General features: G+C 48.8%; 12 protein-coding genes across 12 annotated transcripts; 7 read left to right on the plus strand and 5 right to left on the minus strand.

The window, feature by feature from the left end:
* Positions 1–156: 156 nt before the first annotated feature.
* On the plus strand, positions 157–1,643 carry N7478_005556 (dolichyl-phosphate beta-glucosyltransferase; the record flags this gene model as incomplete). The annotated part of the gene is made up of 3 exons (XM_056921770.1): positions 157–270; positions 399–1,178; positions 1,299–1,643. The coding sequence occupies 3 exons, from the start codon at positions 157–159 to the stop codon at positions 1,641–1,643; spliced, it is 1,239 nt and encodes a 412-aa protein (XP_056779807.1).
* Positions 1,644–2,978: 1,335 nt separating this feature from the next.
* On the plus strand, positions 2,979–3,854 carry N7478_005557 (uncharacterized protein; the record flags this gene model as incomplete). Its single annotated transcript, XM_056921771.1, has 1 exon — positions 2,979–3,854. The coding sequence occupies one exon, from the start codon at positions 2,979–2,981 to the stop codon at positions 3,852–3,854; it is 876 nt and encodes a 291-aa protein (XP_056779808.1).
* A 927-nt stretch (positions 3,855–4,781) lies between these two features.
* Positions 4,782–6,519, minus strand: N7478_005558 (translocon subunit SEC61; the record flags this gene model as incomplete). The annotated part of the gene is made up of 5 exons (XM_056921772.1): positions 4,782–4,863; positions 4,922–5,997; positions 6,078–6,245; positions 6,316–6,416; positions 6,510–6,519. 5 exons carry the CDS (start codon positions 6,517–6,519, stop codon positions 4,782–4,784), a joined length of 1,437 nt encoding a protein of 478 aa, XP_056779809.1.
* Positions 6,520–7,295: 776 nt separating this feature from the next.
* On the minus strand, positions 7,296–8,672 carry N7478_005559 (uncharacterized protein; the record flags this gene model as incomplete). Its single annotated transcript, XM_056921773.1, has 1 exon — positions 7,296–8,672. The coding sequence occupies one exon, from the start codon at positions 8,670–8,672 to the stop codon at positions 7,296–7,298; it is 1,377 nt and encodes a 458-aa protein (XP_056779810.1).
* Positions 8,673–9,226: 554 nt separating this feature from the next.
* Positions 9,227–10,201, plus strand: N7478_005560 (putative cyclin; the record flags this gene model as incomplete). The annotated part of the gene is made up of 2 exons (XM_056921774.1): positions 9,227–9,478; positions 9,557–10,201. 2 exons carry the CDS (start codon positions 9,227–9,229, stop codon positions 10,199–10,201), a joined length of 897 nt encoding a protein of 298 aa, XP_056779811.1.
* An 808-nt stretch (positions 10,202–11,009) lies between these two features.
* On the plus strand, positions 11,010–12,167 carry N7478_005561 (ATG3/ATG10 family protein; the record flags this gene model as incomplete). Its single annotated transcript, XM_056921775.1, has 2 exons — positions 11,010–11,548; positions 11,627–12,167. The coding sequence occupies 2 exons, from the start codon at positions 11,010–11,012 to the stop codon at positions 12,165–12,167; spliced, it is 1,080 nt and encodes a 359-aa protein (XP_056779812.1).
* Positions 12,168–13,221: 1,054 nt separating this feature from the next.
* On the minus strand, positions 13,222–13,988 carry N7478_005562 (putative cell wall protein; the record flags this gene model as incomplete). The annotated part of the gene is made up of 2 exons (XM_056921776.1): positions 13,222–13,833; positions 13,902–13,988. 2 exons carry the CDS (start codon positions 13,986–13,988, stop codon positions 13,222–13,224), a joined length of 699 nt encoding a protein of 232 aa, XP_056779813.1.
* A 1,189-nt stretch (positions 13,989–15,177) lies between these two features.
* Positions 15,178–16,428, minus strand: N7478_005563 (uncharacterized protein; the record flags this gene model as incomplete). The annotated part of the gene is made up of 1 exon (XM_056921777.1): positions 15,178–16,428. One exon carries the CDS (start codon positions 16,426–16,428, stop codon positions 15,178–15,180), a length of 1,251 nt encoding a protein of 416 aa, XP_056779814.1.
* A 1,067-nt stretch (positions 16,429–17,495) lies between these two features.
* Positions 17,496–18,104, plus strand: N7478_005564 (uncharacterized protein; the record flags this gene model as incomplete). The annotated part of the gene is made up of 1 exon (XM_056921778.1): positions 17,496–18,104. The coding sequence occupies one exon, from the start codon at positions 17,496–17,498 to the stop codon at positions 18,102–18,104; it is 609 nt and encodes a 202-aa protein (XP_056779815.1).
* Positions 18,105–18,181: 77 nt separating this feature from the next.
* N7478_005565 (major facilitator superfamily domain-containing protein) lies at positions 18,182–19,399 on the plus strand (the record flags this gene model as incomplete). The annotated part of the gene is made up of 4 exons (XM_056921779.1): positions 18,182–18,235; positions 18,316–18,451; positions 18,502–18,842; positions 19,034–19,399. The coding sequence occupies 4 exons, from the start codon at positions 18,182–18,184 to the stop codon at positions 19,397–19,399; spliced, it is 897 nt and encodes a 298-aa protein (XP_056779816.1).
* A 188-nt stretch (positions 19,400–19,587) lies between these two features.
* Positions 19,588–21,049, minus strand: N7478_005566 (bifunctional ornithine acetyltransferase/N-acetylglutamate synthase; the record flags this gene model as incomplete). The annotated part of the gene is made up of 2 exons (XM_056921780.1): positions 19,588–20,518; positions 20,592–21,049. 2 exons carry the CDS (start codon positions 21,047–21,049, stop codon positions 19,588–19,590), a joined length of 1,389 nt encoding a protein of 462 aa, XP_056779817.1.
* Positions 21,050–21,886: 837 nt separating this feature from the next.
* On the plus strand, positions 21,887–23,593 carry N7478_005567 (origin recognition complex subunit 2; the record flags this gene model as incomplete). The annotated part of the gene is made up of 1 exon (XM_056921781.1): positions 21,887–23,593. The coding sequence occupies one exon, from the start codon at positions 21,887–21,889 to the stop codon at positions 23,591–23,593; it is 1,707 nt and encodes a 568-aa protein (XP_056779818.1).
* Positions 23,594–23,631: the final 38 nt, after the last annotated feature.

A 23,631-nucleotide genomic window follows, 5' to 3' on the forward strand; every position in this document is an offset into this window, starting at 1 on the left:
CATCTCTGTATATGAATCTTTCCATGTTTTTGTTTTGAGTCTTATATTGCATGGAGTGATTGCCTCTTGCATTCCCTGGGCAACTCTCGAGTCTCGCGCCTTGCATCCTCAATATCGGCCTTCTCCGCACCTCGCAATTAAGCTCCTCCGCCAACCATGGCCGACTCCTTGAGCGACATTTGTCGCCAATGTGTGACAGTTTTGTCTGACGTTCCACCTATCATTCTACTGGTCACTTTTTCAGCTACTGCTCTTGGCTTGTTCGTTTTGGTGAGTTCGCGTCCACCTCCCCACCTGTTCTTGAGCAACGCGCGCGCAAGCAAACGCTTGGGCAATCTCACGCGCAATTGGCGCTTGACACAATATGAAAAGATGCTAACTCAAGCTTACGGTTGCAGTTCTATCTCTCGTTATTCCTTATTGCACCAGTTCCTCGCGACGCCCTACCAGAGGAAAAGAAGTATAGAACGCTTGCGAAAGATGGAACAATTACGAAGCCCGAGTGTCTCCCCTCCTGGTTGGATACCCTACAGACAAAAAAGCGAACCAATCCAACAGAGAAACATGACATCGAACAAGCAGAGCTGTTCATGTCAGTTGTTGTCCCAGCCTACAACGAAGAAGATAGACTCTCAGGCATGCTTGAAGAAGCAGTCAACTACCTGGAGCATATGTACGGAACACTAGGAAGCGAAAGCCAACCTGATGTCGTGGAAACACGATCAATACGGAAGCGGAAGCCGAATGGGTCCTCTACGAACGGTCACGCCACGGGCTCGGGATCGGACCGAGGGTGGGAAATCATCATTGTCTCAGATGGTTCAACAGACCACACTGAGGAAGTCGCGTTCCGATTTGCGAAAGATCACCAGTTATCTTTGCATCCACAAGGCAATGCGGGACCCTGGACTCCCCAAGCGCAGGAAGGCGTGCATATTCCGCCCGGTACGATTCGTTTTGTCACTTTGACACATAATCGCGGCAAGGGCGGCGCAGTTACGCATGGCCTGCGACATGTTCGGGGCAAGTATGTTGTATTTGCGGATGCCGATGGAGCGAGCAAGTTTGAAGATCTCGGGAAGCTCGTTACCGCGTGCTCTGACATTGAAGATGCCGATGGACGTGGAGTAGCCGTTGGGTCACGGGCGCATATGGTCGGTAGCGAAGCAGTCGTCAAAGTGAGTTGATTTCCCCTTTTCTTTTCTACTTGGAAAGAAGAAAAAAAACTCCCCCCTTAACTACCGAACCGCGGAAGATGAATAGTCTTGGCTATGGACCCCGTGCTAACTGCTGAGCAGCGATCTAAACTGCGGAACTTCCTTATGCACTCGTTCCACTTGATCCTTTGGCTCATGACTCCACCAAGAACTGCCACGGTGAAGGATACACAGTGTGGATTCAAACTGTTCTCGCGGGCAGCATTGCCCTACATCGTCCCGTACATGCACTCCGAGGGCTGGATCTTCGATGTCGAGATGCTCATGTTGGCTGAATTTGCTAACATTCCCGTGGCCGAGGTACCAATTGGATGGAGAGAGGTCAAGGGAAGCAAATTAAATGTTTTGCGCGACAGCATCGGCATGGCCTGGGGCCTGGCGCTTCTTCGGGCAGCATGGTCGCTTGGGGTTTATAGACAGGACTAAAATTAACGGACAAATAACGGATCGAGTACAGTGCTCCACATGGTGACAACGTGCGGACAGACCCAGTTCACTGGATGATATTATTGGGCATTTTTGGAAGTTCCATTTCCATATTCCACAGATATTCGGGGCCAAGGGGTTAGCTCATGATAGTTTCCACCGGAGTGGGCCCAACGGCACATGGAAATGCGTTATTTTAAAGAACAGAACAGATATCAAATACAAGGGAATATCCCAACGTTATGGGTCCTGTCAAAGGATTCCTAAACTCAATATTTAGCTTAGTGGGTTCGTCTCTACCCAGCTCCATAGTTATCCTGGTTTTCGGACCCTCTGCATGTACTCGGGGTGGAACCACCTCGGTTTCCCAGTTTTTCGCCCTCAAGAAGCCTCCAAAACCATTTATTCCTATAACGAGATTTACGAGTTCTATTTATCGGACAATGTCGTAATAATATTAGGCTCTCAGGCCCTGTCCCATCTTCACGTCCGTGCGAACAGACGCAATTGTGTAACCTGCATAACTTTGTCAACCCCCATTACGATAGGTTTGACGATTAACAAGTACAATGCAACCAATCGTAACATTCGATCTGTTTTGGGGAAATACATGCATATGCCTACTATACGTGAACGCCGATCTTCCTCATAATCAGTACCAAGACACGAAGAAAGGGGCGAAACCGGGATGGCTAGACAACACACCGTTACATAGTTGCATCTGAAGGCCCAGTGTGGAGCATAGCTATAATCCTTCGTCCGGAATATTCTCCCTCGGTAGCTATGTGTCCTTTTCAAATATGCCCGATCTACACTGAAGCATTCTGAAAATCGACTATCATTGGTTAAAAATGGATCTACAAACGACAAAATACTCTCTATTACCCGTCTCGCTGGTCCCTCGGCAGTTTAGTGGGGGCTTCTTCAGGGTGGACTACCGAATTTGAAAAGCGGCATATTAATTAGTAGTACTGGAATAGTAATTGCCTATTATCGTTGGTAGCATATGATGGGTTGGGTAAGAAGTGCGCAGTCGGGAAAATTCATTACGTAGAGCGTGATGGGGTGTTAATCAGATGCTTGCTCTCTATGTAAGATGGCCTGATAGCTATTTATACTGGAACATTTCCTTTTCTCCAGACATCATATTTCTATTTCTCGTTATTTCAAAGTGATATAAGCAGCAAATGATCTTTTTCCTGCTCTTTCTAAATCCCTGTACTACGGACGCAAAGCCTACCCATTTATCAAATACAAGACAAGGGACTTCAACTAGCCACGAACCCGAGCTATACGAATATTTCCAACCCCAAACAAGCAATCAACAACGATAAGATGACAATCTCAGCAAATACCAAAAATTGGCATTATAAAACCGATATTTCAGCCAATCAAGCCAAAAACCCAACCTCTCCCTTCATACGTCTCCCACCAGAACTCCGCTTAAAAATCTACCAATACGCCCTTACAGTCCCAAACGAGTACATCAACAAACCACTAATAGTAATCCACGACCGCGGCAACGTCTTCACATCCAGAAACCGCTACAAGTCCCTCTCAATATGTCCAAGCTGGCTCGGCGAAGACGGCACAACCCGAAACCTCCTAACAGTCAACCACCAAATCCACGACGAAGCAGAAGGCCACCTCTACTCATCCAACACACTTTTCTTTCAAAACTCATTCGACCTCGACCATCTGGATCCATTCCTCGATACACTAAGTACGACGGCACTTCAAAAGATCCGCAGCGTAGGATTTGAGATTCTCCTCTTTGTACACGGGCAACCGGGTGTTCCTAAACGGACGCTAAAGCAATATACCCGAGCGAAAGATCTTATACTTCGAAAACTCCCGCATTGCAAGAATGTTCTTTTCTACGTTGATCCGAATTTCTATTATCCTACTATTTCTGTTGGAGGACCAGATCTAGCTGCGAGGGGTGTTATTGATCTTGCGAGGACGTTTAATATGTTTGATATTACGTTTTATCCTGGGCTTGATTGGAAGCATCTTGAGGAAGCGAGGCAGCTTGTTTGGAGGAGTAGCTCCCCGGAACGGCGCGCGCCGAGGGATACGCCAAGTTCAAGATTGTCTGGAAAGTCTTCTCATTATGACGATGATGGGGTCGTGCGCAATTCTGCAGAAGTAATGCATGGGAAAATGCCGGCGTCCAATGTTGGGTCATCGATTGCGTTGATGAGTGTGTGAGCGGTCGTAGATTTCATCGGTTGATCTTGATTTCGTTCTTAGACCTAACAGTTTTGCTTGCATGTTGTTGCATTTCCAGGGTTCCCGAGATGTTCGGTGTTGTTTTGGGAAAGGGGTGCGCATGGTTATATCTATTTGGAATCATGGGGGTGGGTGGCTCTCTACGCTCAGAGGTTGTGCTGCGTGGTGACGTCTGAACGTGTTTCTTGAACCCGAGAATACCCATTTCCTCGACTGCACATCTTTTGCATTTTTGATCACTTTCGCGGTACATTATTGGATTTAAGCGAGATGGGGGAGTCAATTTTTTGGCATCATTCGATATACTATTATGACTTAGATTCATGATGGAACACCTTTCAATTCTAATGCTGCTTAAACATATACGACCGAGGTCAGTCCACAATTTAGAACCTCGGAATTATTGGAAGCCTTTTAGGTTCCAAATCAAGGTGTTGAATGAAACGAATTCAAGTTTACTTGGTTTATTCAATAAGATTGGGAGGAATGCATCTCATACTTGGAAAGCTTTGGATTCATTGGATCAAGACGACATAAATTGGTAGATTTTTGATTGATGTATATGGTTACAAGACCCTAAGCAGGGCGCTTTCAACTGTTGGCGACGATGTTCCGCGAACCTGTCACCTTCGATATTCCTTTCTGTCCAACAAGCTGCGTACTTGTATTAAGAACCCAACGCTCGACCATGACTGGTACCCCCTAGGGATATCGTCTGGCCTCACTCAAAAATAAAAGGCGATCAGTCCCACGTTGAATCGCACACCAATTCATCTCCCCAAAGGTAAGTATAAAAAACAGCGAGCAATTAAAAGACAAAATAATAACAGAAACATCCAGATAGACTACATGAGTAGCCTTCCATGAAGACTGCTCATAAAGAGGAAAATTCGACAGTCAGGTTCTTTAGCTGCCGGGGACGAGGCCCTTCAGGCCAGCGCCAATGTCACCCTCGCGGGCGGCAATCTCGAAGTAACCGTAGATGATACTAAAGTAAATATGTTAATTTCAAGCCATAAAATGATTAGATGAAGATTTCAACTTACGTCACAGCAAGTAGGATACCGGTTCCGCTGCCAAGGGCACCGAGAAGGTCGGAGGCAACAGAGAGGGCACCAATGCAAGCACCGCCGAAAGCGGCGGCGGTGGGGATAACACGCTTCAGCTCCTTGTACATACTCTGCTCACGGTGACCAGACATGACAAGACCCTGGTCCTTGAGCTGCTTAGCAACATCACGGGGAGCGGAGCCGGAAACCTCAATCCAGGTCTTGGAGAAGAGGGCACAGGCAACCAGCATGAACGCAATATAGACAGCGGTGTGAATAGGGTCGAGAAGAGCCTCCTTAAAGTTCAGAGGAGGAGACATGTAGTAGGCAATACCAGAGGCAGCGTAGAGCTGGGCAGAGCCCTCACGGGGTTCCCAAACACCGAGAAGCTGGACCAGGAGGTTGTCAGAGAAGCGAGAGTACAGCATCTGACTGATCAAGAAGATGTTGGAACACAGAGCAGACTGGAGCATGATGGGCATGTTGGAGGTGTAGAAGAGGCGGATGGGGTAAGAACCACGCATTCCACGCTGGCGGGAGGACTTGACGGGGATCTCAACACGGAAGCCCTGGAGGTAGATGACAGCGGCGAAGACGACAAGGGTGGCCAGCAGGTTCATGACGTTAGGCAGGTTCTGACGGTAGAAAGCCTCGTACAGAGCACGCTGCTTGTCGGGCCAGGTCAGGAGGAGGTGGAAAAGGGCGATGATAGCACCCTCGAACTCGGGGCCACGACCGGTGTTGATGGTAGTGGGAGAGAAAGCCTTCCAGACAATGGACTCGCAAATGTTGGTAGCGATGAAGAGGGAGATACCACTGCCCAGACCATAGCCCTTCTGGAGAAGCTCATCCAAAAGGATGACAACAAGACCAGCGACAACCAGCTGGACAATCAGAAGGACACAGATACCGGCACCCAGGTCACTGGGCTGGCCGTAGAGACCAGTCAGGACGTAGACACAGGCCTGGCCGAAGGAGAGGATGATAGCGAAGAGCTTCTGGGCAGTCTGGTAGAGCTCACGGTCGGTCTTGAGGTCGAGGTTGACATCGATGAGGTGGGTACCGGCAAGGAGCTAAATGGGGAGGTCAGGTTGATCAGTCCAATGTCCATTTCGTCGCATCGGAAGATGTCGATTATATTCGTGAAGCATACCTGGAAAACCATGCCAGAGGAGATGATAGGGGTGATACCCAACTCCATCAGAGTTCCACGGTTACTAGCCAACATCATACGCAGCCAGTACAGGGGGTCGGAGGTGTCGGAGGACACGATACCGTACAGGGGCATCTGACTCATGACCAGGAAGATCAGGAGGGTCAACTATATTCAAGTTATTAATTAGGATGCGCGTCTTCTCCAAAAGAGCAATGTAGATTTGGAGGTCACATACACCTGTCCACATCAACTTCTGGTTGAAGGGCACCTTGGTCTCAGGAGCTGCCACCTCCGGGAGGAGGGGCGTAAAGGGCTTGATCAAGTCAAGGAAGCGAACTGTCATCGAGTATTAGTATTTCTGAATCCATTGACGAAGTTTGGAGGGAGTTGATGGCGATCGCGTGTTTGGCCAGCATCGGGGTCACTCACGGCCGCTCATGGTGACTGTATTCCACCCAATCCGTCAATAAAAGATATAAAAGAAGCTGGAATATTTCACCAGCAGAAGGAATGGGAAGTGTTTGTTCAGAACAAACAAAAGGAAAAGGAAAAGGGGGACGGGGTGAAGGAAGGAAGGTCGGGGAGAGAGATGGGGGGGGGAGGGAAGAAGAGAGAAGAGGTTCGCTGGCCACTTTTTCGCTTCGCGCTAATTAAGGCCACTTGGTCTTCGCCGCAAACACCACATTAACATCATTTCAATTGTGACTCAACACCAACTAATTAAGGCTAATCAAGATGGTTAATTCTATTCAATACGAGATATATGAATATTTTACTCGTCCACTTGTTATTATTATGATATCTATGACACAGACAAAGGGGATACGTATACCCCAGCAATGTTGAGCAGCTAAGCTTATCCCCACACTATACCCAATCAGTACAGGGTCTACATCCATACGGAGCACGGGGCCAACATCAACGATGCAGTAGAAGAGAGCGAAGAATGCAGGATTACATGGTGAATGAAGAGAAAATGGTAATGAGATCCAATCTTCAGTTGGATATTGATTTGAGTATAGCCCATATCATAGTGGTATCTAAACAGCAGAACCTCTCTAGTAAGAAAAAACCAAAAATTCCTAAATAATACAAATGCGCCCTTCTCTTCTATAAACACCAGGTCTTTCCGAAGCCTCAAGGGTAAAGGGTTTTTCCAAATCGTCCCAAATATAATCGTAAACATCCAAATAAAGTGTGCAGTTCAGTCGCCTTTCAAGGGCCAACAAGACCAAGACAGTCGTCAACCACCAACTCAAGTTCTCCAACTCGTGTCTTGAGACCACGATTTTCATCCTTCAGGACACCCATGACGCTCCATGCTTCATGGGGAGGCACGCCATAGCAATTTTTACATTGGTTGGAGTTGGGGCTCGCAACGAACGAACTACCCAGCCGCGTGGAAGCGATACCCTTCATGACTCGGTCATATGCCGAGGGACCCTTTGGTGTCGGTGTATTGGTAGCGGCAACTAGGTTCTTCTGAATGGTTGGAGTGGGTGTTGGTCCAACGGTCGGGGTAGAGAGAACAACTTGTGATAAATTCGGCGATGGGGCCGTGAGTGTAGATGTTGGTGATTCAACGCCCTCCCGGTGGGAAAATATACTATCGGCGACACTTTCATCTCCCGACTCAAAGCCAGAGTCACTGGTGAATGTGCCATGGCTAGCACGCTTTCCACCACGATGAGGAGTTTGGAGCGCCATGGATGGTATATCTTCATCCGCAGGAATCGAGCGGATGGTGCGGTTGCGGTTGCGGTTCTCTTCTTGTTGACGCAGACGTCTCTCTTCTTCCAGCTCCTCTGCCATGGCCTGCATGGCTTTCTCTTGGCTCATCACCTTTGCAGCCATACCGTCTAACTGTGTCTTCAAATGATCTACGCGTGCCCGAGTTTCACCAAGTTCCTCGAGTCTCGCGGTCCGATCTGCCATGGCTTGGTGCATGATAAAAGTTCTTTGTTTATATGCCTCCTGCATGCGTTGCAGGACATCGCTTGCTTGTTCACGGAGGATATCGAGGGCATCATCACTGTTGGCGTCTGCAGTTTGCATAGAAAGGGCTGCGTCGATATCCAAGTTCAGAAACTCGTCATCTGCAGGCTCTGGGGGTACCGGTTTCTGTTCTGCCTGCCGCCTGAGGCCAAATAGCGTGTTAAACCGGCCTGTGGCTGTTGTGGTCGAGGCCTTTCGAGAATGTGACGTCGCGGTCGAACGCGGGCTCTCTGTGGCGGACATATCGGTTTCGTTTCCCGGACGTATTTTGATTCCCAAATCGACTGGTTTTGAGTTTCCTTGGAACCAATCTGACAGGATCCGGGCTCGAGCTTCGATATTCTTTTTGGGGAATGTACCGGTCCAAGAGGGTGTTGTTGATCGGATCGTTTGGTTTTCGTACGAGTCTTCGAGGTCTTCTTCAAAAATAGGGGGACGTGCGATGTATTCAGTGTTTGCCCGACGATGTGAAGGCAGACTGTTGAATCGACGAGAGGTTAGAGGTACCGATGATGAGTGTGATGAGGTAATGATCTCGTGCCCCTGGGAGACATTGGAATGCAGGGCGGTCGTGGGGAGAGGGAGATCGGTAGACATGGTGACAGGGGAGATTTGAATGCCACGCCGGGTTGTGGCGAGTGTGGTGTGTGACCTTGATTGGGTGGTGGGGATGGGATGTGTTGTTTGGGATGTGATTATAGGGGGCGAGGGAGGGGACAAGTACAGAGTCTCGAAACAAATCCTTGGCAGGAAAATGGAGAATAAATTCGAGGAGAATAGGAGAGACTATATTGGCGTAGTGTGTTTCACAGCATTGAAAGAAACAAAAACTTGTGATGAGATGATTATTTCTCCCAAATAAACCAAGAGGCTGGGGAAGTATGAAATAGCGGTGGCTGAGGGAGCTGTTGCCCAGGTCCACGGTGGATCCACTGGAATTCTTCTTTTTCGTGAATGGAGGGGCTCCACTCCCTGTTGGAAATCGAGAAGAAGCTGAAAAGGAAAAAGAAAGGAAGCTATACAGTATATTCTGTATATTGTAGTACTGCTTTCGAGTCGATACAGCACAAACTTTGTTCCTCCATTATCTCATCGTGCTCCCCCCACGTTCCTCTCTCCGATCCTTGCAACCCCCAAGTTCCCGCGACATCATGGCAGCCACCGGCTTAAAGCAGCTGTCTAATGCCCTCGCCACCCCAGACCAGCTTTCGAATTCTTCTTCGTCGATCGATGGCGTACCCTCCGATCTCGAAACGTCAATCCGCGTCGCTGGGGCCCAGCTAACCCAGACTGCTGGGGTGCTCCTGGGTTTATCGCAAGACATCATAGCTCAGGCTATCGTCATTTTCACGCGTTTCTGGCTAGGAGCAGACGGCGGAAGCTTGAGGATATACTCAGCTAAGGTTTTTAGCCCTCTCCCGACTCACTTTCGCACTTGAAATTCCTCCTTCTCTAACTTCCATTCTTCTGATCTTCCCCAGGATGTCTCGGCAGCCTCGCTCTATCTCACAGCCAAATTATCTTTTCAGCCCACCTCACCACGCTCCGTACTGAACGTATATACTCTCCTGCTTTCCCAAGATGCCTCGCCTCTATGGTTCGTCAATCCACGAGGAGCGCCCGTCCAGCCCCCGGCTCCAGAAAAATATATTCTCACAGAAGGTGGATACCAATCTGCCCGGTTGATCTTGTTGCGTATTGAAACGGTTATTCTGAGAACTCTCGGCTTTGATACCCATGTCGCTCTCCCTCATACTATTGCCTTGACCTATCTCCAAACCCTTGGCGTGGCAAAGCCAGCCGTCGCTCGTGGTGTCGTGAAGCACCTAAATGCTGCCCTCTTATCCCCTCAGCTACTCTACGTCACACATCAACCGAATGCACTCGCTGTTGCCGCCATCTACCTCACAGCCCGCGAAAAGGGTGTAAAATTGGTTGATGGAAACTGGTGGGAAGTGTTTGATGTTGACCGGGAAGAGCTTGGGTTTCTGGTTGTGGGAATGAGGAGTCTGGAAGGGTACTTGCGGAGAGAAATGGAGCTATGGAAGAACCAAGCCATTCCTATGGTCTTGGAAGATGTTGAATCGGAAATTGAACGACGTCGCATGATGGATGAGGGTGAATGAGCTGGAAATCAAGAAAGATCTTGACCCCTTTTGAAACACATTGGTCTGCCGCAAAGCTCATTATTTGCCTTGCATATACCCGGCACATTGGAAACCCTTGAGTCTCGATATGTCTCCGATATGCCTCTCTAATTGGTAGCTTGGAGCTAAGCTCCAAGCCCTCTCCTGGTGTGGGCCTGGCTGCTTGGGTACCATATATGGGATCCCGCGCCTGCGCTACTATTCCCAGTAGACTGAGGATTGATTCACGGGTATTACTCGGGGTTCAATACATGCCTTGCAGGGCAGAATCTATGATGCCACTAATTTGCAAGGAAATACGCTACCCATAAAAAGCAACATCTGGTCTGAACACCATGAAACGACCGCTAGCTACATATTTCGATTCATCCTGAACATTTCCGAACATATTACATGAGGATGCTTGGTTTTTTGTATAGGGCGCAATTTCAATACTGAGTATCCAAGGTCCTCATAGTATACATTAGCATATTAGCAGTCTCCAAGATAACTGCCTTGAAAATGATCATTTATACTGAGCACGTGTCTCATAATCACTTGACCTTATGAAGCATATCAATATTAGTCACTTCATTCTAGCACATCAGGTGAAAGCCCAAGGAAACGATATAAATCCAAAGAATCCAAACAGTGACGTGCATGCGATAGCAATAAGTTCACGCGGGGCCGATCATGTGCTCCACCGCTTATCTATCAGGCTCCCCGCTTCCAAGACATCAAGCTCCCTCTTCAACTCAGCATAGATCAAAACACGCCTCCGGGGGATATTACACAAACAGATAATACAATGAATATCTTACATTCAACATTATCAACATGGCGGGATCGCCTAGCGCCCATCTCTCGCACCTCAACCTTTCGTTCCACCGGCCAAATCACACCCGAGGAATTCGTCTTGGCGGGCGACTACCTTGTTTATAAGTTTCCTACATGGTCTTGGGCTGATGCCTCCAGTCCTGCGAAGCGAGTCTCTTACCTTCCGCCCGATAAACAGTTCCTAGTTACTCGCGGCGTGCCGTGTCATCGTCGACTGAACGATAACTTTGCCGGAGATGCGGGGCATGAAGATGAGATTGTACAGGATATGCTTGCTGGCGAAGGGGCGGAGGGGTCTGCGGGAGATGATGGGGATGATGGATGGTTACGAACGGGTGGAGGAGCGGATAAGAGTGAACAGGAAGCTCGGATACGAGATGTGAGGACTGTCGATGAATCTGGGAACCTTGGGGAACAGGAGGATGAGGAAGAAATTCCGGATATGGAAGATGACGATGACGACGAGGAGGCAATCATCCGTGAACCACTTGGACAATCTGGAACAACACAGTAAGTCATTGCATACATATTGAAACGCGGTCTGGCTTCAAATATCCTTATTCTTATACTCACTTTGTTATTCTATAGACCGCTCCGTACTTACACTTTATACATCACGTACTCCAACTTCTATCGCACACCACGTCTCTACCTATCCGGTTATCTGTCACCGTCAGAGCCACTTCCACCGCACCTCATGATGGAAGATATCGTCGGCGACTACAAGGATAAAACCGTAACGCTGGAGGACTTCCCTTGGTTTGACGGTAGTGTGAAGATGGCAACAGTGCACCCATGTCGCCACGCATCCGTGATGAAGACATTACTTGATCGGGCCGACGCAGCACTCAAGATCCGGCGTGAGAAGCTCAAGCAATCACAGTCCCGTGAAGAAGCAAATCGCATCCTGCAGGCGGGACCGACTAAAGGCCTTGAAGGCTTAGTCGACGACACAAAAGCCCTCTCGCTGGGTGAGAACCAACATGCTGGCGGAGATGAATGGGAAGTTCTACAGGCCGATGAAGAAGAGCAGGTCGCCATTCGAGTGGATCAATACTTGGTGGTGTTCCTAAAGTTCATTGCAAGTGTAACGCCGGGTATTGAACATGATTTTACAATGGGGGTTTAAGGCCGACATTGAGATCCGACGGGAAATGAAATGTTTAAGCGAATATGTTTCTGTTCGCTTCTTCTACTGTGTTTAGGCCCTCGATTCGATATGGCGATCTCTTAAACTGGAGAAGTCTGTACAGGCCTTTGTGCCTGGAGGAGATCGACATCCCCTGGCTCGATACATGATATGCATGACATGACATGAACTTTTGGCATTCATTTGCTGCAGGCGCAAACTTTCATTTTATTTATTTTATACTTGCTACGTGTCAGATCACTAGTGCGTCGTGCTACTTGCTGCTTGCTGCTTACCAGCAAGATTGCAATGCGCTAACTTTTTTCCTTTCTTTGTGCAAAGGTATTGATTGGGTGATTGTGGGGATTCCCCCTTTCCTAACGAAGATTAACTTCGATTCTTTCTATCTTTTCAAAGTTCAATTGGAGTTACTTTTGGGAGTGATGGATCATATTGTCCAAGGTCAAAGTATGACTCCTTCCACCCCTAGATCCCTGGCGTCAGCGAAATACTGGGTCCAACCCGGGAGATCGTCAACCCCGCCATTCATAGTATGAGGGATAGCACGGCACAATGACAATGTGGCACCAAGCCACGAAGTTTAAGGATTACTCAAGAAGGAAGACAAGTGTTATAGATAATTTTTGTTTCAATTATAAATGCAATAATGCACCGTATTATGAGCGAACCACAGTAAAAGTAAAAGTAAAGAGTAGTAAAACAGTGCGGAATGTGCAAAGCACGCCCGGACTCCAAGCAGTAACAAATCCCAGAATCTCAAATCATATCCAGCAGAACAGCATAAAAGTAACATGGCTCTCATATGTTAGTCGAGAAAAGGTATCTGGGAAGCAATGTACCAGCCAGAACAACGACCAAGAAATAAACAAGCAAGAGTAGACATGGAAGAGAAAGAACAGTGGACAATAAAAGTCTTAAAAGGTACATCCATCAAGAAGTCACAGAACGGATACAGATACAGATCATCCGACACGGCGGGGAAAACTGTCCAACAACAAGGAAACATTTGATCACATCGGCGTAGACAGAATGACTAGTAGAAAATGCCCAGCATGATAGGAAGAGCGAGGGCCATTAGCGAGCTTGGGGCCATGGCGGAACCGGCGTTGAAAACGGGTGTAGAAGAGGGTGTCGTTGATGGGCCAGGGGCGTGGATTAGAGGAGTCGAGCGGACAGGAGCCGGAGAAGGAGGCACGTAGGCAGGGACGGTAGTCATAGTAGGGATGTCGATAGGAGTGGTGTAGGTAGGAGGAATGAAAACCGGGATGTAGGTGGAAGTAGTAGTAGGCTCAGAAGCAGGGACGGGAACGACAACGGGAGCAGGGACGGGAACGACAACGGGAGCAGGGACAGGAGCAGGAACAGGTTCGGGGCATGGGTAGGCTTGGTGTTGGTCGTGGGTACCAGCTCCAAAGGCAACACCAGGGCCTCCAGGGATGCCAACGTTGAAGCCAGCACCGGCGTCGTGCTCAGAGTTCACACCAGGGCCACAGGGACCATGGTGTTCCGAGTGGGTGCCAGCTCCATAGGCGACGCCAGGTCCACCAGGGATACCGACTTCGAAGCCAGCACCGGCATCGTGCTCGCTGTTGCCGTTGGTAGGAGTGTCATCATCGTGGGAAGCGCCAATGACGGGGAGGCCGTTCTATTGTATTGTTAATCGGGGTTTGATTCAGGTACAGCAGGGGTAAACCATGTGGTTCAGGCACTCACCAGCTGAGGAGCGGCGAGAATAGTAGCGGGGCCAACGGCCAGGACGAGGCACAGAGCGGCCGAGAAGTTGAAAGTCTTGGAGAACATCTTGTAAGGGTATTAAAGGGATATTGAGTATATAGTATATAGTATAGAGAATTGAGAAGTTCGAAAAGATTGTTGGTCTTAAGAAAAGATGGAAAGAGTGATTGAGGAACTGAGTCCGAGGAAAAGAAGCTGGAGAGCGAATGACTGTTCGAGATTGTTGTCGAATTGATGATGAAAAGAAAGTTATTGATGGCCGAAATCCATGGCCTTTATGTAGTTTTTCTGTCGAGGCAGTGGAGGGAGTAAAGGTAGTATCCGAGGGGCACCGTGGGGTGAACCAAGGGCTAGCCAGGAACCAGACTGCTGCAAGGCCATGCACTAGCCCTTGGTGGCACTCCTAACGAAAGCCACAAAGACGACGATCAGCAAGGCGTTGAAAGGAGACTTAGGAGGCAAGAGCACCAAAGATAGATACCATGCGTGTGAGAGGTGTCATGTTTGGATTTCCTTGGGGCTCATGCGAGCAGACGAGCAGCAATCACAAAAATGATTTGTGAGTTTGCAGATATTGGGGACTTGGGCCAAGCGCAACAGTATGCATACTCATTAGCGTAATGCAGGCCCCAATGCGAAAGAACGAAGCTTATGCACGCGCCCGAGCCCGATTATCCGAAAGCTGTCGTAATCTCAGCTTGGATAGGATTTTCAAAGATACTCGCTGTAGTCGTGGATAGTATGAAGCCCGGACAACACGTGGGGCAGGTGTTAGAAGGTTGCAAATCCTATGCAAGGGACAGATCCAGGGGACACTTTCAAATCTCCTGATGTTGAAGACGCTGAGAAATTAGCGGCATTGATTGGTGATTGGGCTACCTCCTGTTGACACATCAGACGCAAGGGAAGTTCAATATCAAAGAACATAGTAGGAGGTCAATATCAAGTCTAGGCCCTGGGCCGCAAGTATTATGCCGAAACGAAGGAGAGCGATATAAAAGACAAATGTAATTTGGATGGAAACAACTTCTGTATTTCAACATATTCAGGATATCTCATCAAGTCGTAAATAATCTTCAAAAATCTGCAAAGAAAGTCGGTCGCAGTCTCGTGCGATCCTAGAAGGAACCAAAAAGAATGGGAAATAAAGATGTAGAAAGTGAGACAAGTAACAGTACGCCAATATCGATATATCACACAATATCCAATCATTAGCGGAGAGACAATCAAATTGTTCAGCATTCCCCGCAATTCGTCAACTGGTTATTCCAAAGGCCGTCCCAAAGTTGGTCGATTTTTTGAACTTAATTTCAGGCTCCTGGTCGCCTTGGCTCGGCAATTCAGGCTCGCTCTCGTTAGGATCAGCAGACTCTCCTGGGTTTGATAAAATCCGCCTGGCTTGGTCGAGGAGTTTCTGATCAAGCTCAGATAGGAAGCTATTATCATGCTCTTCATCGTTTGTGAGACCAAGGGGCCCCTTCAGGGCAGGATCTTCAGGCAGATCGGGAAAATAAGACTCGGAGTTTTCCTTTGGTTGCCGGGCTGTGGTCTGCACGGGAGCTAAAGGAGCCTCCTCCTGTGATTGGGGTTCGGGGAAAGGAGTGGCATCCTGTGTTGATCTGAGACTTCCATCGGCTTCAATGATAGCCATGGGAGTATGGCCGGCATTTCGCACGAGATTCTCATTGGGCGGGCCGAGTTCTGACAGCTTCAATTTGAGACTGTTTCGGTGCTCTATCTCGGACCTTGCAGGTTCTTCCGAAGGGGCAGCAGGAGGGGAGGTCGCCAGGGGCGACGGCGGGGTGATAACCTGAGCCACAACACCAGGCGGCAAGCCAGTAGACTTGAGGATAATGCCGTCCAATCTACTGTCAAGCTTCTCGATCGGCACGGGTACGCTAACGGTCGCCCCAGGAGCATCTGCAGGTTGAGCCTTGGGTGAAAGGGCTGCATCCAAGGACGGGGGTTTATTATCACTCCCCTCACTGACCGGCGACAAAAAGCCATTTTCTAGCATCTCTTCGTCGCGAAAGACCCTTGTCGGTCGGCCTCCTGGACTCGTTCCCTCCCACACTTGCGCTGAGGGTAGGGCCGCGTCAGTGTTGCTTTGATACTGCGGAACACCAAACACGAGATTGGCAGAATGAGAAGCTGGTCCATTTTTAGGTGTTTCGTATTTCAACAATGACTCTAGCTCTTCAATTCTTGCCCTGAGAAGCGACCGTTCGTTTTCCCACAGCCGCCTCTCTTCAGAAAAAAGCACCCTTTCCGTCTCAAAGTGCCTTCGTTGTTTCTCCAGAAGCTCTCGCGATTGATCAATATATGAAGTGTCTAAGGGAGCGAAAGCCCGTCGGGAACCCGGTGGTTGGCCATATTTAGAGTGTGCGGAGGGATTACTGCCCGAAACTGATTGTACTCGGCGGATAGGTGTTGATGTAGGCGAGAAGCGAACTTCCTTGTAGACGCAGCCATGGCCCTCTGGGAGAGTCGCCATCGGTGGTCTCATATTGATTGACGGACTCATATTTCGTCCGCGGGTTTACTTTCCGAGTTTATAACAAAATGAAAGAGTGGGATCGAAGGTCTTGTGACGTGGAGGGGTGTGGATCTAGTTGACGAAGGAATATGGTCGCACTCAAAACAAAGTCGAGGAACGAGGGAACGCCAGCACAGCTTCCGCAATGTAACCGAGCTTGCTAGCTAATTCTGTGAAGATGGGTCCAGCTCACGGTCAGTGCGGTTTTCGGACAAACGATTCGTAGCTTGGGGTAGTTCTGGTAGCTTAAGTGGGGGTGAACATACGAGAGGGCGGTCAATAAGCACCGCGATAGAGAACGGACTCATGCAGGAATGCCGAAGTTGGGCAACCGAACACAGCAGGAACCCATGAACGGCAATATGTAAAATAGTCCCCGACCACTCGGTGGTTAACAACTGGCCGTCTGGTTGTCGTGCAGATGGGAAGTTGGGCACCTGGGCAGCGTAGTTCGTGGGTTCGTACTGGCTGATAAGTCCTAGTTATGGGGGCGGGAGGGTCTAGCAGGTACTAGTAGTAGGGAAAGGAGAGAACAACGTTCCTGCGAACCAAACTCATATATGGGGGCCCTGTCGTAATCTCCACCAGGCCGTTTTTTCGGGTTACAGAAGAAATAAGAAGAGTTTCAAGATGAAAATCTGGTTTCGTTGATTCATATGCAGTTGAACACGAGAATGACGTCAAAATATGTGATGAATGTGACCCCGTAAATCCCCGCGTTTTCGGTCAGGTACGGATATCTCGGTCGGATGAGGGTAAAAGCGTAGTTCCAAGGTTAAAATATAGATATAAAACAGGTTGAAGATTCTACTATATTGAAGCCACTGCATGTGGGTATGTACTACTACCTCATGTGCCACTAGTACTAGTAGTAGCCCTGGAAGTGCTAGTGGGCACCTTCCTAAAACTTGAAGAGATATAGTAGTACTTGGGGAAAGAGCGATGGACATAGACCCATCCAAAATTTCAAGTTCGAAGCATCATGATCATGATGTTGCAAACCTTCATTTCCCTTTACAATTCATACCCCAGTCTCAATGGCCTCTCAGTACAGCCAGGAACAGACCGGGGAAGTAAGCGCAACAGAAAGGACGCCTTTGGTCGCGAATGGTCTTCAAGACCGACAGTCTAACATTCTCCCCCGCAATCGACTTCTTATCGTCATCCCAGCATTATCTCTCGTCCACTTCACCTCATTCATAGCCCAAACAGCAATATCGACAACCCTACCGTCTATCGCATCGGCATTGAAAACTGGCTCCTCGATTTCTTGGGTCGGTACAAGCTTTCTGACCACCAGCACCTGCATCCAGTTAATCAATGGTCGTCTGCCGGATATACTTGGACGAAAAACACGCCTTCTTACGTCCCTGGTGGTTATGGGCATTGGGAATCTCCTGCCAGGCTTTTCTCAGACATCCGGTCATCTATATGTCACGCGGGCGTTAAGCGGCTTCGGAGCTGGAGCATTGAATGCGCTTGTCCAGATCATCATTTCAGACATCACCCGGCTTGATCAACGCGGTTATTACTTCGGAATATCGGGCGTGGCGGTGGCATTGGGAAATGGGCTTGGTCCAGTCATTGGTGGTCTTTTACAGAGAGGATGTCCTGGAGATGGGCCTTTTGGTTCATCTGTCCCTTGACAGTTACGGCTGTAACTTTGCTAGCATTTGTTCTACCGGGAATGCCAGCAGCTGATAATATCTGGAAGAAGCTCAAAATGCTTGATTGGATTAGAGTTCTAACAAGTATGATTGCTGTTATACTGATTCTGGTTCGTGTTCATCCATGGATAGTCCACACTACTATTGGCTCGGGAGTTAATGAAAGCTAACAACGATATGATATTTCTAGATTCCTATGTCGCAAGGAGGAACTTTCATGCCATGGAACTCGCCAGTAATCATCAGCATGTCGACATCTGGGGCTTCTCTCTTCCTTGCCTTCATAATCTTCGAATGGGGCTTAGTCGATCTACCTATACTCCCAAGTACGTGAATATTTGCCAACAAACAAGCCTTCCGTCTAACTTCCTTTCAGTACGCCTATTCCGATACAACAAGTCCACCAACATTCTTCTTGCCACTCATCTTCTTATTGGATGGGTGTTCTGGGGTAATTTGTTCTATCTACCACTATACTTTCAGAATGTGCGCGGTTACAGCCCAACCGCCGCAGGGTCTCTAATACTGCCAATGGTGATTGCCCACGGTGTGACATCAGGGCTAAGTGGCTTGTTAATGTCTTTAACTGGGCATTACAAGCCTGTGATCAGTATTGGAGCAGGCCTGTGGACCACAGGGGCCATGCTCAAATCAAGCTATGGAAAGACAACCTCATCCCCACTCTTCTGCCTTACGGGCATCTTGGAAGGGATCGGTGTTGGATGTGGCCTACAACCTGATATATTTATATCTCTCTCCGCTAAAAAATAATAACCAAAATAAAGTGCCTTGACTGATAGATTCAGTTCTTGTTGGGTTACTCGCCAGAACCGACAACGCTGACCGCGCAGTAATTACTGGCTTGCGTAACTTCCTTCCGGATATAGGCGGATCTATTGAAATCACAGGTTAGTCAATTCCAGTCGCAATGGGCATTTGATATTATGATCATGTCTTCTAACATATCGGCAGTTTCGGGGGCAATCCTAAACAATGTCATTCAAGCTGGCCTCGAGGGCCAGTTTAGTTCCGAAGTTATTTCTCAATTGACTTCATCTGCCTTTGCATTGTCGAATCTCAAACTTTCACCGGCAGAAGAAGATCTCATTCTGATGGTATACGCGCGTGGTCTAAGATTTGTCTTTATCTCTTTTGGTGTCTTGACCATGATCATGTTTATGGCCTCTATCTGCCTGCACGATTATGGTCTTGTCCGGAAGAACCAGTCACAAGGTAGTGATAATGATGATGATGATGATGATGATGAACAATAGCTACCATTAGTACGTTATAGTCAAGTTCATGGTCACTCTTTTGCCTAGAAAATTTTCCAAAATATTGAAAATATACTTGGATCCTTTAGAAATCCGTACAGGTAGTTTCTCAAATGACTCACCAGGAGTCAATTCGTAATAAATATCAAATCTCGCAAATATTCAAACCCCTTATATCTACATTTTATCTAGGTACGGTAGTCACCGTTAATAGTCACATACTCGTGACTGAAGTCGCAGAACCAATAGACAGCGTCTTCTCCACCGCATCCAGCAGCACCCTTCTCACCACCACCAAGGTCAATCTCAATCTCAAGATCCTCATTCTGCAGAATAGCGCTAGCACGCTCCTCATCAACAGTCTCGGGCTCGCCATTAACAAGCAGTTTCAGGGTAGGGCTTCCGTCAACAGGGCGGAAGCTCACAGATGTACGCTCAGGCACAACAACTCCATCCGCAACACCTTGCGTATATCCAACAGCACAGAGAATACGGCCCCAGTTAGCATCACGACCGTACAGCGCAGTCTTAACCAGAGGAGAACGAGCAATAGTAGAAGCGATTTGGCGCCCAGACTCATAGTCAGAAGAGTTACGCACGCGCACAGTCACGAACTTGGTAGCGCCCTCGCCGTCACGGACAACAAGCTGTGAAAGCTGCTGAGCGAAATCGGTGAACACGGTCTGCAGAGCCTGGTAGTCGGCGCTGGGTTCAGCGGAGGAGGGTGCGCGGACGGTCTCGCCGCCTGCGGCACCGTTAGCGAGCACAGCGATGGTATCGTTTGTACTAGTGTCACCGTCGATGGAGATCGAGTTGAAAGAGCGGGAGATAGAGTGTTTGAGGATGGACTGGAGAGCGGCGGGTTCGACTGCTGCGTCGGTACAGAGGACACCGAGTAGAGTGGCCATGTTGGGGTGGATCATACCGGCACCCTTGGTCATGCCTGCGAGGCGGTAGGTGCAGTCTGGAGAGGAGGGTAGGGTGAACTCGCGGGAGAGTAGCTTGGGGAAGGTATCGGTTGTGCAGATGGCGCGGGCGGTGGTTAACCAGGCATCATGCGATGAGGCAAGGTTGGCATGTGCTGTTGGGATACGGTCGAGGATCTTTTTAATGGGCAGTCTATAATTCCGTTAGGATTCTGTGTTTTTGTGTCGTGTTACGCATCACACTTGCGCATAGATGAAGAGCATACCGCTGACCGATCACACCAGTACTCATGACCAAAGAGCTATCCTTCTCGGCGCCATTGCACTGGTCAGCCGTGTGACCCATGCTAACTGCATCCTCGAGACCACCCTTTCCGGTAACAGCATTGGCGCACCCAGAGTTGATAACCACAGCGCGGATACCCTCTCCTTTGCGACTGCGCAATGTCTCCCGGCTGACCTGAACTGGAGCAGCTTGGAATTTGTTGGTAGTGAAAACGGCTGCGGCGGAGCATGGGGTCTCTGAGGCAATCAATGCCAGGTCGGGGAACTTGGTGTTAGATGCCTTGACACCGACATGAGTACCGGAAACCAAGAAACCTTGAGGATAGGTGCCTGAGGTAGGGATATAGCGCTGCTTGGAGGCCGGGATGGCCATATCCAATGGTGCGGAGTAAGATCGGACCTGGCCCTTGAGCATGCGGGCAAAGGTGTTAACCGCCATTGTAGCGGGTTGGGTATTGGAGACCATGTGGACGTGATTTAGTTTCTAGTAACAATTATAGAAACATGGTCAGTCCAGCTAATTTAAATGGGAGGTGAGTAGAGCTCGGTGATCGGTGAGTCAATAACCTACTGTGGGAACCACGAAAAGTTACCCGCAGCTCCGAGACCGGGAAGAGATATCCCGGGAACTGCTGTCACTGGAGAAGATAAGACAATTGCAAGCTCAGACTATGAACAAGAAATACCTAGGGAAAGGAGGGAAAGGAGGGAAATAAGAGCAGTATGGAGGGGAAATGCAGAAAAAGATCTACGGGAATTTGTGCTGCAGCGCTCACATGACTCAGTATGCCTTTTCTTAAGCGGATTAAAACAATGGAAATACACAAATTAATCCACTGGAAACTAGAAAATTTTTACTTGATTGACTCGTTAAGAAGCAGATAAACACCTCATTTAACAATAGGTGTGTTAGATGGCCATTAAATGCCTCGAACTAAATGTCCATTAAGCGCAGGACGGAGTTTCTTGTAGCGCGCAAGGCGGAGTCAGTTGAAAACCCACTGCGCGACAACCTTGGTCTCCACAGCGCATGATTATTCTTCAGGAACAACCCCCAATCGAACATTGTCACATCCTCAAGCGTCGATCACTTGCCGCCTCAAATCTAGCGCGAATACACACTGAGACAAGCCCTTGGAGGGGAAGAGTAAAGGAACAAAGAGCCAAGACTCCCCTTGCATCGCGTCCCTGTCGTACATTCTCCGGATCTGATGGTATTGTTGATTCCCTTCTCCCTAAGCCTCCCCATCAGGCCAGCTATCTGACTCGTCTCATCATGAAGCGCAAGCTCTCAGATTCCGGTCTGGAAAATGGCCTTGCTGGTTCGACTCCGAAAAGGCCGCGGAGAGCTCTGGTCCAAGCCAATGGCACCGTAAATGGCCACGCGCCAACCCAGTCACCTCCCAACGACACTGCAACATACGAGCTCCCTCCTAACCAATCCACACCTAAAAAGTCCAATTCCGTCACCGCGACCCCGCTGAAGGAATCTGGATTGAAAACGCCTACTCATAAATCGAGGGCTAAGAATTTGTTCGCAACTCCCACGAAACCTAAGACGCCTGGCGGAGGTACCCCGGCTCGATTGAAGAATGCCGATCGATCTGCGAAGAAGAAGAGTGCCAGGGTCTTGTTTGAACAAGATGACGATGCCGAGTGGGATGGCTCAGAACAACTTGCGGCAGAGATTCTCCAGGAGGACGAGGAGGATGACTTCGAGCCCGTGAAGGAAACCGGGAACGCGACCAAGGTGGTGGAAAGTGTAGAAGGAGAAGGCGACGCCGAGAAACCGAAGGGTAAAGATGCGAAAGCACCGAAGCGTCGAGCCGGAAGACCTAAAGGAGCAAAGAATAAGCGATCACCAACGCCAGAAGGTGAACTTCCCGCTCACGAGCGCTATTTCTTCCAGAACCGCGCAGGAACCAGCAAAACATCAAATAAGACTTTGATTAAGGTTCCATTGCTGACCCATGAAGAATACTTTGAGAAATTGGGTCATCTGGTGGATCCCTGCAAGGAAGAAAAGGATTATCTACTCACATTGCACCATCGGTCGTTCTCGCAGTGGAATTTTGAGTTTGAGGAAGGATACAATATCTGTCTATATGGTTATGGATCGAAGCGAAAGCTTGTACAGGGATTTGCCGATTGGGTCTATCAACATTCCGTTTCTGATAACCCTCCCATCGTGATAGTCAATGGCTATACACCTGGTATCTCCATCCGTTCGATCTTTGCTATGATTGTAGCCGCTTTGTTGGGTGATGATCTCCCCTCCAAACTGGGTTCACAGCCAACTGAAGTATTGGAGCTTCTTCAATCAGCGCTCAGTAATCGACCAATTCATGAAGGCCCAGTCACAGTGTTGATCAACTCGGTTGACGCTCCGCCTCTACGTCGTGCAACTAACCAGGCCCTTCTCGCTCGTTTAGCTGCTACGCCCCGTATCCGTCTCCTTGTCACGGCTGATACACCCAACTTCACAGTGATGTGGGATATCAGTCTGCGTGACCAGTTGAACTTCCTTTTCCACGATGGCACTACATTCACACCCTTTGCAGTCGAATCAGATGTCGTGGACGAAGTAAACGGCCTGCTTGGTCGTAAGGGTCAACGTGTCGGTGGCAAGGACGGAGTGGGATTCGTACTAAAGAGTCTTCCGGAGAACGCTCGCAACTTATACCGCCTCTTACTTACGGAAGTTATCACTATCATGGATGACGGACACCAGTCTGACGACGAGGGTGGAGCGGATAACAACAAGGCCCCCGATGACCACGGTATAGAGTTCCGTTTACTATACCAGAAGGCGACAGAGGAATTCATCGCATCGTCCGAGATGATGTTCCGCACTTTGTTGAAGGAGTTCCACGATCACCAAATGATCACCTCACGCATGGATCCCAGTGGTGTGGAGATTCTAGGTGTGCCACTGTCTCGGGATGAAATGGAGGGTGTGTTAGAGGATCTGGTACTTGGCTGATACCTCCCTTCCAAGGCTGCCGAGTGATGTATGGAATA

Source organism: Penicillium angulare (genome assembly GCF_028827245.1).
Source record: "Penicillium angulare strain IBT 27051 chromosome Unknown utg000004l_segment0_segment0, whole genome shotgun sequence".
NCBI classification, from domain to species: domain Eukaryota; kingdom Fungi; phylum Ascomycota; class Eurotiomycetes; order Eurotiales; family Aspergillaceae; genus Penicillium; species Penicillium angulare.